Here is a 14,279-nt window from a genome sequence, read left to right as displayed (position 1 = left end):
AGTTTACACGTCAAAGGGATTAAATGGGATTAATTCATGTTACCATGAAAAAGCTTCAAGTTCTGTTTTATTATGTGGATGTTTTGTTCCAGGGAAGCCGGACCCCTGTGCCTCCAGCCCCTGTCTGAATGGTGGGACGTGTTTTCACTACATAGGAAAGTACAAGTGTGAATGCACCGATGCCTACAGCGGCAGGCACTGTGAAATAAACAGGAGCGCGGTGCATACCTCTGCAGGTAGGGAGACCGTATGTCACCACACAGCAATGCCAGTCTGATGCTGGTGTTTATACAATGTTGACCTTAGCTGATTGGAACATACAGGGGATATCCTGAGCGCTCAAGTGTACAGATACTGGCTTTCTGTCTGAAGATAATCTTAGCAGTGTTGCTGCTCTAGAGGCCCCACATTTACAGATATAGAACGGCTGCATAACCTATAAAAAGTGAGACCTGATTAGACCCGGTGATTCACGTCTACACACTGTAGCAGCATGCTGGAGGTAATTTTAGGCGCCTGAATGGAAAACACCTCTGTTGCTGTTAGTGTGTCGTGGAAGAGCTCGTTTAAGCCTCAGTTTGTGTTGCTATGCAGCCACACTGACATTATCGCCATGTTTGTATCCGTTTCAGAGCTGGGCTGTGGGTCACCTCCACAGGTCAAGCACACTGAGGTCCAGTTCTCCTCAACAACACCAGGCTCCATGCCAGAGTACATATGCCACCCGGGCTTTACGTCTGTTCCCAGAGCCACCCAGAGCATCAGTGGCATTCAGGCAGTGTTCATTATTGGGAAGCAAATTTTGATTTTGATCGTAAGATTATAGCAGACAAAATCCAAAGTAGATTCAGTTATAATCTAAAGTTCAAAAGTTTGTTGTTTTTACTGGTGAGAGTTGCTCCACACGGTTTACAAAAAGTCAAATGCAAAATGTGTTCACATGTCTACTCTTCTCTTCCTCCCCAACATTGACATTTTGCCACGTTTTCATGAAAAACAAGGAGCATGGGAGCTGCTTGTACTGTTTCCCAGGGTCAGATCAAATGTGCATGTCTAACCTTATCGCACCAGGAGATTACTTCTGGTTAGATCACTTCCAAACTACAAACTTAATTAGTTCTGACTGGATCTCATGTCTCCAGTTTACAAAGATGTCAAACATTTCATCATTGTATTTGTCCTCGTTCACTGGTTTTTATTTAATTATCGTTTTGTTTTTGTTTAAAAAATAACAAGACAAAAGGTCATTAAAGAAAAGTACGAAGTTACTGGGAGATTGTGTTAATGGAGACTGGATCCAGCTGCCTGTTTTTAAGGTCTGTAACACATCTGGACACGTGGATGGCTCCTCAAAAAAGATCCCAGGGTCATTCCACATGAAATCAATCAAATTTGGAAAATGTTTCAATCCAACTCCCTCAGAATCAGACATTTTTATTGTTTATATTTGTTATATTTGAGGAAGTTTCACCTTCATGCAATTTTTTTCCAAGTTATAGACCTTTGAAATGCACAGGCATGAGGATGGGGTTGACTTTTTCCCTATTAACTTTCAGGACTGCAAAATGCTGCTAAATCACTCCAAGTGTTTCAGTCTAAAGCCGCAGTTTTGTCTTTGTTCTTTTTGTCTTCGAACATCAGTGTCATGGGGATCTAACGCTCCAACAAATTAATTACCTGTGACCCACAGAAATATGCACTTATTCCCTGGATGTTTGATCTATTTTCTGATAATTCACTGGATAAAACTCCAAAAATGCTTTTTGGGTAAAACTCTCAAGGATCATATCACCATGTGGGATGGGCGGCTGCTCAAAACAAGTTACAACATACGAAATGTCTCAGACTTACTGACGATCTGATTCCAGGCTGATGTTCTAACCATGATTGCTTCTGTGTCAAATTAATTTTCTGTTGCTGTCATATTTTAACATCTGTGAATGTAGTTAACGGCTGTGAAACAACAATGGTGTTCACATCTTCTCTATGATAGTTTGTGATAGACATCACAATGATCAAAAATCGTGAGATCTTCAAGGTCTCAGAAGGGGTCATGTGAGCTGTGAATGCTGTCTTTGCAGTTTTTGCTTCATTGCATTGGTTGTGACAGTTTTCTTTGTGCAGAAGATGGTATGTCCCTTTTTATTCAGAAAATAATGGAAATTAAAAAACACAAAATGTAATTTTTTTATGTTGAACGTAAAAACGAGCAGAGGGAGTCAGGTGGGAGGTACTAATTGATTTTTCATGGAAACCCCAGTTACCACGACAGGTCTAGGAAATGAAAGATGTGCATATATTTAAGAAAGTGATTTTCTGAGTTCTAGAGTAACATCTGGAAACTCCAGGATTTTGTTCTATTTGGATTAGACTATCAACTGATATTTTTCTCTTTGTGGTGCAACTTGTCATATTTGCTCAATCCAGCCTGAGAGCTGAATTAAAGTAGTATTTTCTTCATTTTGTGATGAAGAATTTCATGTTTTTCATGTAGCTTTTTTCTTTTTTACATTATTGTGAAATTCAGCTAATTCGGGTTTTTTAGATATAGATTATATAAAAGTACTGCGAGAAAAAGGCCCGAAATTGGGTCGATGGACTATTTTTCAAAAAAGTGTATTTGAAATCTGAGGCTAAAATTTCACTCAGTCATCATATATGTGTGAACTTCATGTGCGAACCATAAAAGTTTCCTGGAAATTGGAGATGATTGAGCAGAAAATGTTCTAAAGATCAGCCGAATTGAGATTGAATGACCTTGTTATCTTTATTCATACTAATTTGTTAATTTCTGCATTGTCACAGAGATCAACGAGTGCTTATCCCAGCCTTGTCTTAACGGAGGCACGTGTCGAAATAAGATCGGATCCTACCAGTGTGTGTGCGCCAGTGGCTTCAGCGGAAACCGCTGCCAGATAGGTAAGGATCAATCGAAAGCTTACACTTACAAATACGTTCACTTGGACCACCTGTACACAGGCACGTGTTTACTTATGTGTGCATCTTTATCGCCTTAAGACATAAACGAGTGCCTGTCGGAGCCGTGCATTAACAGAGGAACGTGTGAGGATCGGCCGGGCTCCTACCTACTAATACATTTTTATTTTCATAAGTGACTTCTGGTCGATGTTGTTGAAACCAGCTGATTATAACATCATCCAAAAAGCCTCTTTACCCTGTAAAAGGCTTTCTCTCTCCAATGGTAAATTGTTGTGAAGATAGCTGAATGCATTGTTAATAAATTCTGCCACACTGTAAAATGTCTGTGTGCAGAGCAGGACATGTGCGAGTCCAACCCCTGTCTGAATGGAGGCGTGTGTCGGGGTTACAGAAGAAACTATCTTTGCATGTGTAAAGACGGCTTCTTTGGGGATCAGTGCCAGATGTGTAAGTATGTTGTGCTGATGTTATGTGATGTTATGTATGATATCCAGTTTTTAATAACCCTGAGTTTACTGAGTTTAGCTAAAGTTAAGTACAGAAGAAGTTTATTGTACATATAAAAAGGGTGTGAGGTTGCTTCCTCGCACCTTATTCAACATGCCTTGAAACTATTATCTAAGCCTTTAAGGTGTTCGGTAGAGTGTTTTCTGAAGTCACAGATAAATTCCCATTGACTTCTATACAACTAGAAGTCTTTTTGCTGCCCTCTGCTGGACTTGGAAAAGAAAGCAGGTTTAAGGCCCCTCTTTTGGCTTCGCTTTGCAGATCCGGACACTACATCCATCTTTGATTTACTCCTGCATACTTATAATGCTTCATTTGCCTCACACACACTGTCATGCATTTTTTGGGATCTATTATATGCAAACTGGAGCACATAAAAATCTGTCATAGATAACCAAAACAGTGTAAATATGCTAAAAACAAGTAGAGCCATTAGAAAAATATTTATGAATAAGATATAATAGATAAATGGATAACTGCACTCAGTTATTGTAGTTGCTAAATAGCTTGGTTGATTGATGGTTATTGATAAACAAGACTGAGAGGGGCTTGCACACTTCAAAGGTTGCTCACTGTTCCCGGGTGAATCCTGTTGCTGCATTAGTTTGTCTTTGTCGCCCACCAGTGGAGGACCCGTGTGTGTTAAAACCTTGTGGGAACCGTGGCCGCTGCTGGAGCGACAGGAGAGGAAACTACAACTGCATGTGTAAAGTGGGACTCACGGGCAAAGACTGCGAGAAAGGTCAGTCGACAGCCTCACCACTCAGCACGCTCAACACTCAGAGCACACTTAACATTCGGATTAGATATGTAAAGTTGCCACTGTCCCCAGACCTGCTGCCCCCGCCCGGCCTTCACGTGCTGCGTGTGGAGGAAAGCGAGGTGGAGCTGCGCTGGGATGAGCCGGAGCCCTCAAACAACCTGATCAGCATGTTTGCCGTCACCTATGCTCCCCTGGGTCAGAGCAACTCCAAAACAGACTACCTAGACAGGCAGAAGTCCACCCACGTGATGCGAGGCCTGATGCCCGGCCTGCTGTACAACATCTCCACCTTCTCCATCAAGCTGAAAACCAACAGCAGTGACACAAGCCAACCTGCCACAGCACTAATACGCACCAGTGAGCATGCTCTTTAATGCTCTGTAGTCTTAGTATAATCTCAGAAGCTGAGCAACCAACTAAGGCACACAGATAGATTATAGACCTTTGATGAATCAGAATACTTTATTAATCCCTTAGGAAATGATGTATGTTACAGTTGCTCCAAGACAGTAACAGTAACTGACTAAAATATTTAAATAATAAAATATGATGTCTCTCATCTACATCAGATATGATGACATTATAATGTTGCCTAGCAACCACCTACAGGGGGAAAAAAATCACAGACCAGAATAATACTGTACCATGAGCATGTGTTAGATGGTCAAAGATGTCATTTTGACACATTAAAAAAATGGATTGAACCGTTTTTAAACCTTTTTATAAAAATCCGAATTGGTCATAGAAATGTTCAGAATGTCGATGAAGGTGAGCTTTCTTTAAAAGAGGTGGGAACGCAGTGAGTTCAAAAGCAGGTGAAGAAAACCATTGAATAAGGAGCTGTTAATCATTATGAAATGTTGAGCCCAGCAATGTTTATGACTTTTTTGTGGGTAATAAAGTAGTAAAAGTAGTTCACCTGGAACCGGAAAGCATTTCTTTGTCTTTGAATGTTTCCCTGCAGGGCCCCAGCCGGCGGAGCAGTTGCAGGTGGTCAACGTGTCCTCCTCTCAGGTGTGGCTGCAGTGGCTGGTTCAGGCTGCCCGCCATGCAGCCGTCAGCAGGGTGCACGTGTCCTTGTTGCCTTCAGATGGGAGGGAGGGTCGCACTGCTGTTCTCAACACGAGCACTACTGAGTACACCTTCAGGTCAGGTGCAGCACTTTAAACCAAGCTTTTATTTTTACATGCTGTCGGGTCATTTGTGTCTACCAAATGTTGCTGCCGAGGTCCGCTTTAAATGTTTTGGTGTAATATCCCTTTCAGCCACTAGTGGGAGCCATTTCATCAAATTTACTAAGCTTTTAACAGGGTACCATGAAACAGATAAGTTGAGGTATGACTGATGCGGACTCTTTGTGAACCTTTCACAGCTCATTACAGCCGGGTCAGATGTACACTGTGGATGTGTTGACTCAGAGTGGAATCAGACCAGATGAGTTTCCCTCCATGAGCCACTCACCAGGACCTCTGTCATTCTGGACAAGTAGGTTACATCACTCAGCAGCGAATACAAGAGCTTATACAACAACTTTATGTTGTTATTTGTATTTATTTCCGCAATTATGAGAAAACATAAAAAGAAACCCAAAACGATCTTTCACCATTCTTACGCCTCAGCTGTAAAAGGCTAATGGGTTGCTGTTGTCACCCCACCTGGTGGACACTAAAGTAGGTCCCTCAGGTAACACAGACTCACTGATGGGCAGACCAATCATCAACAGTCCGTGCCCCCCCCCCCCCCCCCCCCCCAAATTACTATTTTGAGCCAGGAAAAGCCTGGAAGTACTGAAGATGACGCTACATTATCTGATGGTCCCCTGTGAGCCATATTTAGAAAGGAAGGAAGAGCTGCCCTGTAAAAGGAAGAGACCTTCAAAAACACACTGGCTGCAGGAGGAATAGACAACTACTATTGGGGTGAGGGGAAAGAGAAAAAAGCAGGTGCGTGCAGCGAAAAAGGTAAAAAAACAGGAAGAAAAAGGAAAAAATTAAGGAAATGCATAATAAAATGGAAATTGAAAAAAGGAGAGTGGATAAGTGCCCAGTGCATCACGAGAAGTCTATAGTAGAATAACTGATCCCGCTCTAGCTCTAAGTTTTATCAAAAAGGTTTGAAGCCTAACCACAAGTATAATGTCATTGATCATATTTTATATACATTTTATGATATTTGAGACATTTCTATAGTCTCCAAAACTTTCTCCAGACAAGGCCTTGTACAGGCCAGAGCAAAAAAGCTACCTAATCATTTGAGGAAACTCAGCCAAGGAAAGAGATTATTTTAATCCATTTAATACAATCATTTGACCCTCTGGATGTGTTACCCTCAGGGCCTCTTCCCCCACAGAACCTCTCCCTCTCACACGTGACCCCAAACTCAGCCTTGATCACCTGGAGCCGCCACCCGAGACACGTCTCAGACGGCTTTGTGGTCAACGTGACCCGAGGGTTGAATACCAGGAGTCGCTTCTTGCCCAACGGGAGAGTGGGATCGTACACCCTCCGTGAGCTGACCCCAGGGCAGCACTACTACGTTGCCCTCACGTCGGTCAGAAACACGGGGCCGGAGCAGATCCACAGCGTGCCTCAGCACCTTGCCTTCACTACCTGTGAGCTGTGTGCAATCACCTGGATTTGTTTTTTTCCTTTCAAATTTGAAATCTGAATTTCCCGAATCCTGAAATGTTTTTTTTTTCTTTCCATGTAGTGCCAATGCCGGTCAGACCGGGAAGGAGAGAAAGACCAGCAGGGACAAGACAAGATACCCCATCTCAGCCTCAGGACATGGCAGGCACAGCAGAAGAAGAAAACTCAGAGGAACTACCCAGGTACATGTAGCATGTCAGTTACTATTATAACTGCTTTAAATATATAACAGTAGATCAACAGTTAATGCTAACCAGATAGCATTTTGTTAATCTGTGCTGCAGATACACAGAACTCATTGACAGGAGGGGAAAGATAACAGCAAAGTTCACTCACCTGCCTCGAAAACCCATCCGGCATCGAACTAGTAAGTATAAGCAACTATGTGAGTGTCACCCTATATTTTAAAATATTTGGATAATATGAACACTTAGCCATAAACCAGGAACAAAAATCAATGAAATATTTTGGAGTATTTTAAATTTTTACTCCTGAGTCACCTGAAAAACTCCCCCCGTTGCTAGGGGAGTTGTCCAGGCTATTCAGATTTTTTCTCAGTAAGTGCTGCTGTGTATTTTAATGGATTCATTCTACATTAGTAAGAACGCAGTTCTTTCTGTCAATTTTTTAGTTTTATGGGCATTTTAGTTGTTGAAAAAACCCCCAACCAAAATTAAATTTGAAAATCAGTACCTATATCAATAGACAGATGTCAGCAAATGAATTATTATGATAATTAAGACACAGTAATAACAGATTTTTTTTTAAAAAGAGAAAAACAATAGGATTGCGAAAGTGATTTATTAATTAATTTATTAATTAATGTATTATTTAATTATTAATTTGACACAAGTCAAATTAATTTTAAAAAAGGAATAAATACATATAACTTAAAAAACAACAACAAGGAGATGCCATAAACCCTAAGAAAAGAGTGGAAATATTTTTTTAGCAATAGACAATCAACTCGAAAAACTGATAAAAACTGGTAAAAAACAAACAAACTCCAAATTATAATATAATTAAAAATATATATAATAAAAGAATAATAAAATAATGAATAACAATGAATGGAATAAATGGCAGCAATTATTATTAATATTATTATTTCAGTCTTTTTTATTTACAAGTTTAGCAGTTTTAATCCTCTGCACATGCACCCATGATGCTGTAATACGTTTTAACCATTCTGTTAAATCAGTGGTTGTTTCAAGCTAAGGGACTGGTACGTAGAAACCTCCTCAAAATCTCAGTTAACACTTAAATTTCACCTTTCCGACTTTTAATTTGTTTTTTTCGTGATGATTCTAACAGGAAATGCTTTACCTTACAGAACCTGAGCCACCAGTTAGGTTAGAGAAGATGGAAGAAACAACAAACAAAATCAGCCTTGCGCTGGAGATCCGAGAAGAAGCTTTAAGAACAAAGCTTGGTAGGTGTTTTTTACACATCCTCTCATGTAAGCTGATCCCAGCGATGAGCCTCTTCTACACATGACACTCATGTTGTGTTGTGTGGGGGTAGAGCTGGAGGCTATCAACACATGCTATCAGCTGTGGATAATGTGGAAGAGTGAGCCTGAAACCTGAGCTGAGGATGTTAATGGCAGCTGTTGTCTCATAGAGTCGCCCCAGGACTGCCGCAGTCTGCCCTGCCAGAACGGAGGTACGTGTGTGAACGGAGGCGACACCGTCATCTGCGACTGCGCAGACGGGTTCAAGGGCAGGCAGTGTGAACTGTGTAAGTTTATGTTCAACTTCTCTACACGTTCAGGGTGGGATGAGTCAGCTGCTTTTTGGCAAATCCTGTAAAAGAACTAAAGCCTGTATATAAAAGATGGATGTAGCCACCCTGACATCACAGCTGGTTTTGAAAGCCTCAGTGTTAATAGTTACTGCTGCCATGTTCGTTTTTTGGAGTCAGAAGTGGCCATATTTGAATGAGAGGGTGCAAAGTTATCTTCAATGAATGTATGAAGCTACATTCATAAGTGGAGGTGGATCACACCAACTACTACTAACAAATTCCTAGAATTTCACTCAGCAAGCATGAGACTACACTAGCTGTGACACAGACTTATATTTTCTCAGATTATACCATTAAACTATAAACCTAACTGTAGAAAGATGATGACGCAAAAATGAAATCTTAACAACCAAAGAGTCAAATCTGCACTGGACTATACCCCATTTCAGTAGAGACCTGACGTACAATATACACCCAGTAGCGCCGCCCACTCTGAGAATAATTGACAATAATTAATAATTAAGTAAAAAAACAACTTATAGTTAGTAGTCCACCCTCTCCGCCAAATAATAACGTGACTTCAGTCTTCTAAAAAACAACACGGTAGTAGTCGAATAGCTAACAATAAAGTTTCACAATGCAGGGTGCAGAAACCAGGTGATGTCACAGTGGCAGCATCCATCTTTTCAATACAGTCTATTTGTGGTGCTAGAGACGATGTTTAGGGATCAGTGGAATACATGCTCGGGCAATCATGAATATCTTTGATGGAGAGGTAGGTGACAGTTCAGTGAAGGGTTGTTAGGTTCATCCTCTGGGGACCATGAGCATGTGCGAATGCTCACATCCCACCGTGTCTTTCAGCAACGCATGCTTGGATCGATACAAACCCTCCTCTACGTCACAGTATAAATAATGCCACTCTATCAGTGCAGCCTCTCAGGTTGTGAACATCGACTCATTTATGTTAGATTTGCATGCTGTCATGAAATGTCAACGTGAGAGCAGTGAGCTATGTATAGACCTTCATTATCTTAAAAGCAGGAGCCACAATCCACTGCGAATTGACCCCTCTGACATTTATGAATGGCTCTTACAGGTCAGAGGCACGATAAACAACACAAATACACCATCACTTGATTCGCACAGCACTGGCCTGTGTGCACTGAGCCACCTTCCTCACATTCTTTTGGGAGCTACTGTCAAATTTATAACTCAGTGTTTCTTATGGATGTTCAGGAGAGATCTGCACTTCTACACACTGTAGGCATCTTGGTTTAAGTTCGAATCTTTCCTGTGACAGAAAAATCGTACTCGTTTAGAGTTTCATTTAAAATGTTTACACTTAGAAACTACTTTGCAAATTGTAAGTAGTTCACAAGAGTCAGAAATTAGTTTTAATGGATTTAATACACGATGGCTGACAAATTAAAGGACAAGGCAACTTTAAGTGTTTTAGTACCAGCAAAACTCAGGCTACTGAGTGCAACCAGCTTCATGAAGGAGGTTCAATATCCTTCTGTCTGGATTCACTTACCCTAACAGTCAGGATAAAACGAGTTACTCTGCCATCAGTCAACCTGTCCATGTTTGTGAGTGATTTGATGCTGTCAACCCTGCCTCTTTCCTTTTGTATGCATTCACTGGTAGATTGGGAAAGTCTTGATTAATTTATTGAGTTGATAACCACCCTCACTCACCCTTAACCTGATTGTTGCTGTTAGATTTGTGGAGACACATAAGGAGGGGATATCCATGCATGCTGACCTGGTTCGCAGTTCATCACAGGGCCAACACAGAGATAGATAGACAGTGTCAGAGCATATGAACTGGACAGGCAACCAACTTTTACAGCATTTGGCTCAAGTCACTTCAAGAGTCAGTCTTATGTGATTGATGAACCTATTTGCTGGGCCACTTTTACAGGCTACACAATAAATTTAAGGATAACTAAGCTACTTTAAATCGCATCATGAATCATGCATGGATGATATGCTCACAGAGAAATGTAGCCACGTTTAGAGAAGTGTAGAAATTAGATTGCAGAGGCAAAGCTGGAGATAATCAGGAGAGACGTTGTAGAAATGAATCAGTGAACCCAACGCAGAATATTTTGAACACATTGTCATTTGTTTTGCAGTTTTCAACTGAAGGCATGCTTTAAAACTACCCTATATGAACAAAAATACTGAGTCACCAGCACGTTAAAGCTACAGGAGCCGTAAAAACCCCATACCATGAAGCTCCCAGCATACAGTTTTTGTGCTGATGTTCATGCCAAAGGTTGTAGCCCAGTAGTTTTTGAGTTAGCAGAGAGTTGGTGACTTTTGCACACTATGCATCTCAGCATAATGTGTAAGGTCTCAGATGCTGCTCTTTAGGTGGTCTGATACTGTGCTGCAATGAAATTTCAGCAAAAATGGACTAGCCCATCATTTTTTTCCACATTGATTCTTGGTTTAAACAAGTAGCTTAATTAGATTCTATCTTAATTCAAGGTTATTCATTACAATTTGGAATCACGTCGTATCTTATTCTAATTTTGACAGTCCACTTGAAACTTGAATGACTTATTTTAAATTATTTGTAATTTTTTAATTATAATTTCCTCCTACTTTGTTCTTCAGTTCTGTGTTTCTTTTTTAGCACTGGTTTTAAAAATGTGCTATACAAATCAACTGTAATAATATTATTTATTATTATATATTAATGATTGTTGGTTGTAAAAGGTATGACTGTTGTGGTTATTTCACAGTATAACTGTTTGTAGTAGAATATGCACATGCCTTTATTCGAAGCATTTGGAAATGACTAACGCTGACTGAACAGTATGTCTCAAAAAGGGAATAAACCTTATTACAATCAAGTCATGCACCTCCTCCTCCAAAGACAGAGTAGAAGAATATTTTATTTCACTTATATGTACATGCTGATGAATGTGTGTGTGAGGACACAGTCCACATACCCCACCTCCCCGCTGACTCTGCACCCAAACATCCAGCGTCAGATTGTTTAAACATTCCTTTCCTAAAGCCATCCATCAGCCGCAGAGAAGCTCTGCTCCTAAACCATCCCGCAGACTTTTCCTTTGCTGATAAAGCACTCAGACCTCATGTTGTTTAACTTTAACCTCTGTTTTTGCAGCGTGCCAGCGAGTGCCACACCCGTGTACCCGCCTGTACTCTGAAACCAAGAGCGTGCCCGTCTGGGAGGGTGGTGTGTGCCATTACCTGTAAGTCACGTCAAACATACGTCTGCCAATCTGGGCTTGAATTAAATGTTTAAGTGTGGCCTAATGGATCCAATAAAAGTGCCTGCATTCTCTTTCGTAGGTATAAAAGGACATATAAAGTGCAGCAGGATGTGTGTTATCGAGAGATTTGTGAACCGACGCCTTCCAAGAAGAGTCAGAGTGAGTTAAACAATCTGTCTGCGCAATATTTGTAAGACGATAAACAAATGCAATGCTGTTCACAGACTAACTTTAACTGTCTTAACAGCCAGAAGAACAAACACACAACAATAAAGGTTTGTGATTTTTTTTTTCAGCCCTTTTTATGAACTGCTATTGTAGAGGATCACAAGATTTTCAGCACTTACCCTCAAAATGAGACTTTTCTTTTCTCTCTCTCTCTCTAGAGCACTTGGAGCCTGATGAAAGGACTGTCATCACTGTCATGTGAAAAACCTCCTTACTTCAATTTTGGTGTTTATAATCTACTTGAAGTAACTGATTATGGTCATTTTTTGTGCTGAAAAACCCTGTCAGAGCCCACTGTAACATTTCACAAACAAACCATCAACCATCTGAATATGAGGCTGCATCCCGAGAGTTGCCTTTGTAGCTCGCGGTAGCACGATCAGTCAGATGAAAAACGTCCCGCATCACGTATCATTTGCAGTGTTTGCTGACTGAGTTTCATACAACCACATATGGTATGCAAATATGAATCCTAGGCAGTCAACTGCACTGCATCAGAGACCTTATATACCTCATTTCAACGTCCAATGCTGACACATTCGGAGAGGTTTACGTTTGTGATTCAGCTGCAGGTTTGTCCCTCAGGGAAGTAAAGGCAGAGTCTTTTCCTTACATCAGTCCCATCATCTCCTTACGAAGACAGCAGGAAATGTGTACTTTCACCCTTAAACTGATCTCGTCCTCTGACAATGATGCACAGCGTTTTCTGTGTAGAATATGTTCCTCTGTGTCTCAGCAGGCGTCGCTGCTCACTAATCTGTAAATAGTGTTTATAGGCCATTTTGTAGGTGAATATTTTAATAATAAAAATGTTAAAATGATTCCTGTTGTGTGTGTGTTGCAGTTCTTGCCATCATTTGTCACACTGTGTTGAATCTATCGTGTTTTGACAGCATCAAAAACTATACTAAAAGTATTTTATTAACAGATTAAAGGAGAGCGGTTGTACTCATTTTTAGCGCCATTATACTGTTTTTGGAATCTATTACAGTAGCTTAGCACAATTTAGCATTAGTTCATGGCTCACAATAATCCTTATCTTAAACTGGGTCTTGGTGCAGTGCCTCAGTTCGCCCTCTGTCTGAAACAAGCTGGTTTGGCTCATGTCTTTTAATGTGTTGCCCCTCATAAATGGTTTGAATAGCAAGTAAGTGGAGTTGTGTGCCACAGATGACCATATTAGGGATATCCTGTTTCACTGATAGGCATCATGCAAAGCCAGAGTAGGAAAAAATGTCCATAGGCTATGTGCAAAAGATAGATGTGACCACCTTGGCATCTATATTTTGAAGACTCAGATTTGTAGGCATGACTATATTTGTGTTCGTCTGTTTGTTTTGTGCTTTTTTAGAGCTATAAATTACCATATTTAGAGATTGCTAAGCTATCAGCTAACACTGACAACTTAGTTTATTAGTACTTTTGTGTGGTGCTAATAAAGTGGCATTTATAAATTGTATAGCGGCTCACAGAAATGGAGATATTTTCTGATTAATGCCAAACCAACATCCAAATAAATATCGTGGAATTTCACTCTTTAAACACAGACCGCTTGGATGGTGTGCACTTTACAGCAAGCCAGATGAATGCATTAAAACTGCTACAAAATACACCAACAGCTCAAACATGGTTAAGTGCTACAGTTTAATGACACTGCTTGGTAAAGGTGAAGCCTAAGAGACCGACCAGTAATTATCCGCTTGTTATAAAGGAGGAAATTAACTACAGAGCTCAAAATCTTTACCAGGCTGTAAAAGTATTGTTTATATAGCTGAAATTGGCTATTTTAACATGAGAATCTGCGGAAACTGACTCACTTTTGGAGCCAGCCTTTAAGAATCTGAGCAACTGCAGTTTTTGGTTCACTAACTCTGTAATCTGAAGCTTGAGTTTTGGGCTCCCAACCTCACTCCCTGGCTACTTTTAATATGAGCATCCACCTGTGTTACAGTATAAGTTTGACAGAAAATAAGGAAAAGCAGAATAGGCTCATTTTAAGAAGAGAAAACACCCACAACTTTGTTTACTCTGTTAATGGAGACTTTTTTTTTAAAGTTTACTACTGAACGTCACTGCTCTTCTCTTTGTTCCTGTGTGTGTCTGGTTTATTGAGTTACTGAAGCATGCAAAATTAAAGACTCCAAATCCAAACTTTAGCTTTAATCATTAAATTAGGCCAATTTGGGACATACTT

The 14,279-nt window shown here is 40.4% G+C and overlaps 1 protein-coding gene across 2 annotated transcripts in view; it reads left to right on the top strand.

Annotated features, from left to right (window-relative positions):
- sned1 (sushi, nidogen and EGF-like domains 1) overlaps positions 1–12,898 on the top strand; it is a 30,942-nt gene extending 18,044 nt beyond the window's left edge. The window contains exons 15-30 of one of the 2 annotated variants that reach the window (XM_086281924.1): positions 93–236; positions 2,806–2,919; positions 3,274–3,387; positions 4,073–4,189; positions 4,280–4,567; positions 5,175–5,358; positions 5,583–5,695; positions 6,543–6,821; positions 6,920–7,040; positions 7,143–7,225; positions 8,192–8,290; positions 8,482–8,598; positions 11,749–11,836; positions 11,937–12,016; positions 12,105–12,132; positions 12,244–12,898. In XM_086281924.1, coding sequence (XP_086138050.1) covers positions 93–236; positions 2,806–2,919; positions 3,274–3,387; positions 4,073–4,189; positions 4,280–4,567; positions 5,175–5,358; positions 5,583–5,695; positions 6,543–6,821; positions 6,920–7,040; positions 7,143–7,225; positions 8,192–8,290; positions 8,482–8,598; positions 11,749–11,836; positions 11,937–12,016; positions 12,105–12,130 — 1,967 coding nt within the window. In that variant the 3' untranslated portion in view covers positions 12,131–12,132; positions 12,244–12,898. Of the gene's footprint in view, positions 1–92; positions 237–2,805; positions 2,920–3,273; positions 3,388–4,072; positions 4,190–4,279; positions 4,568–5,174; positions 5,359–5,582; positions 5,696–6,542; positions 6,822–6,919; positions 7,041–7,142; positions 7,226–8,191; positions 8,291–8,481; positions 8,599–11,748; positions 11,837–11,936; positions 12,017–12,104; positions 12,133–12,243 lie in introns of those variants that run through there. The other variant, XR_015127089.1, reaches the window with a different exon arrangement.
- Positions 12,899–14,279: the final 1,381 nt, after the last annotated feature.

Source organism: Aulonocara sp. 'chitande type north' Nkhata Bay, linkage group LG23 (assembly GCF_057382095.1).
Source record: "Aulonocara sp. 'chitande type north' Nkhata Bay isolate Kocher_YH1m ecotype deep benthic linkage group LG23, A_spYH_male_GT1.1, whole genome shotgun sequence".
Classification (NCBI taxonomy): Eukaryota; Metazoa; Chordata; class Actinopteri; order Cichliformes; family Cichlidae; genus Aulonocara; species Aulonocara sp. 'chitande type north' Nkhata Bay.
Note: the sequence above shows the minus strand (reverse complement) of the source record. Positions and strands in the feature narration are given on the sequence as shown.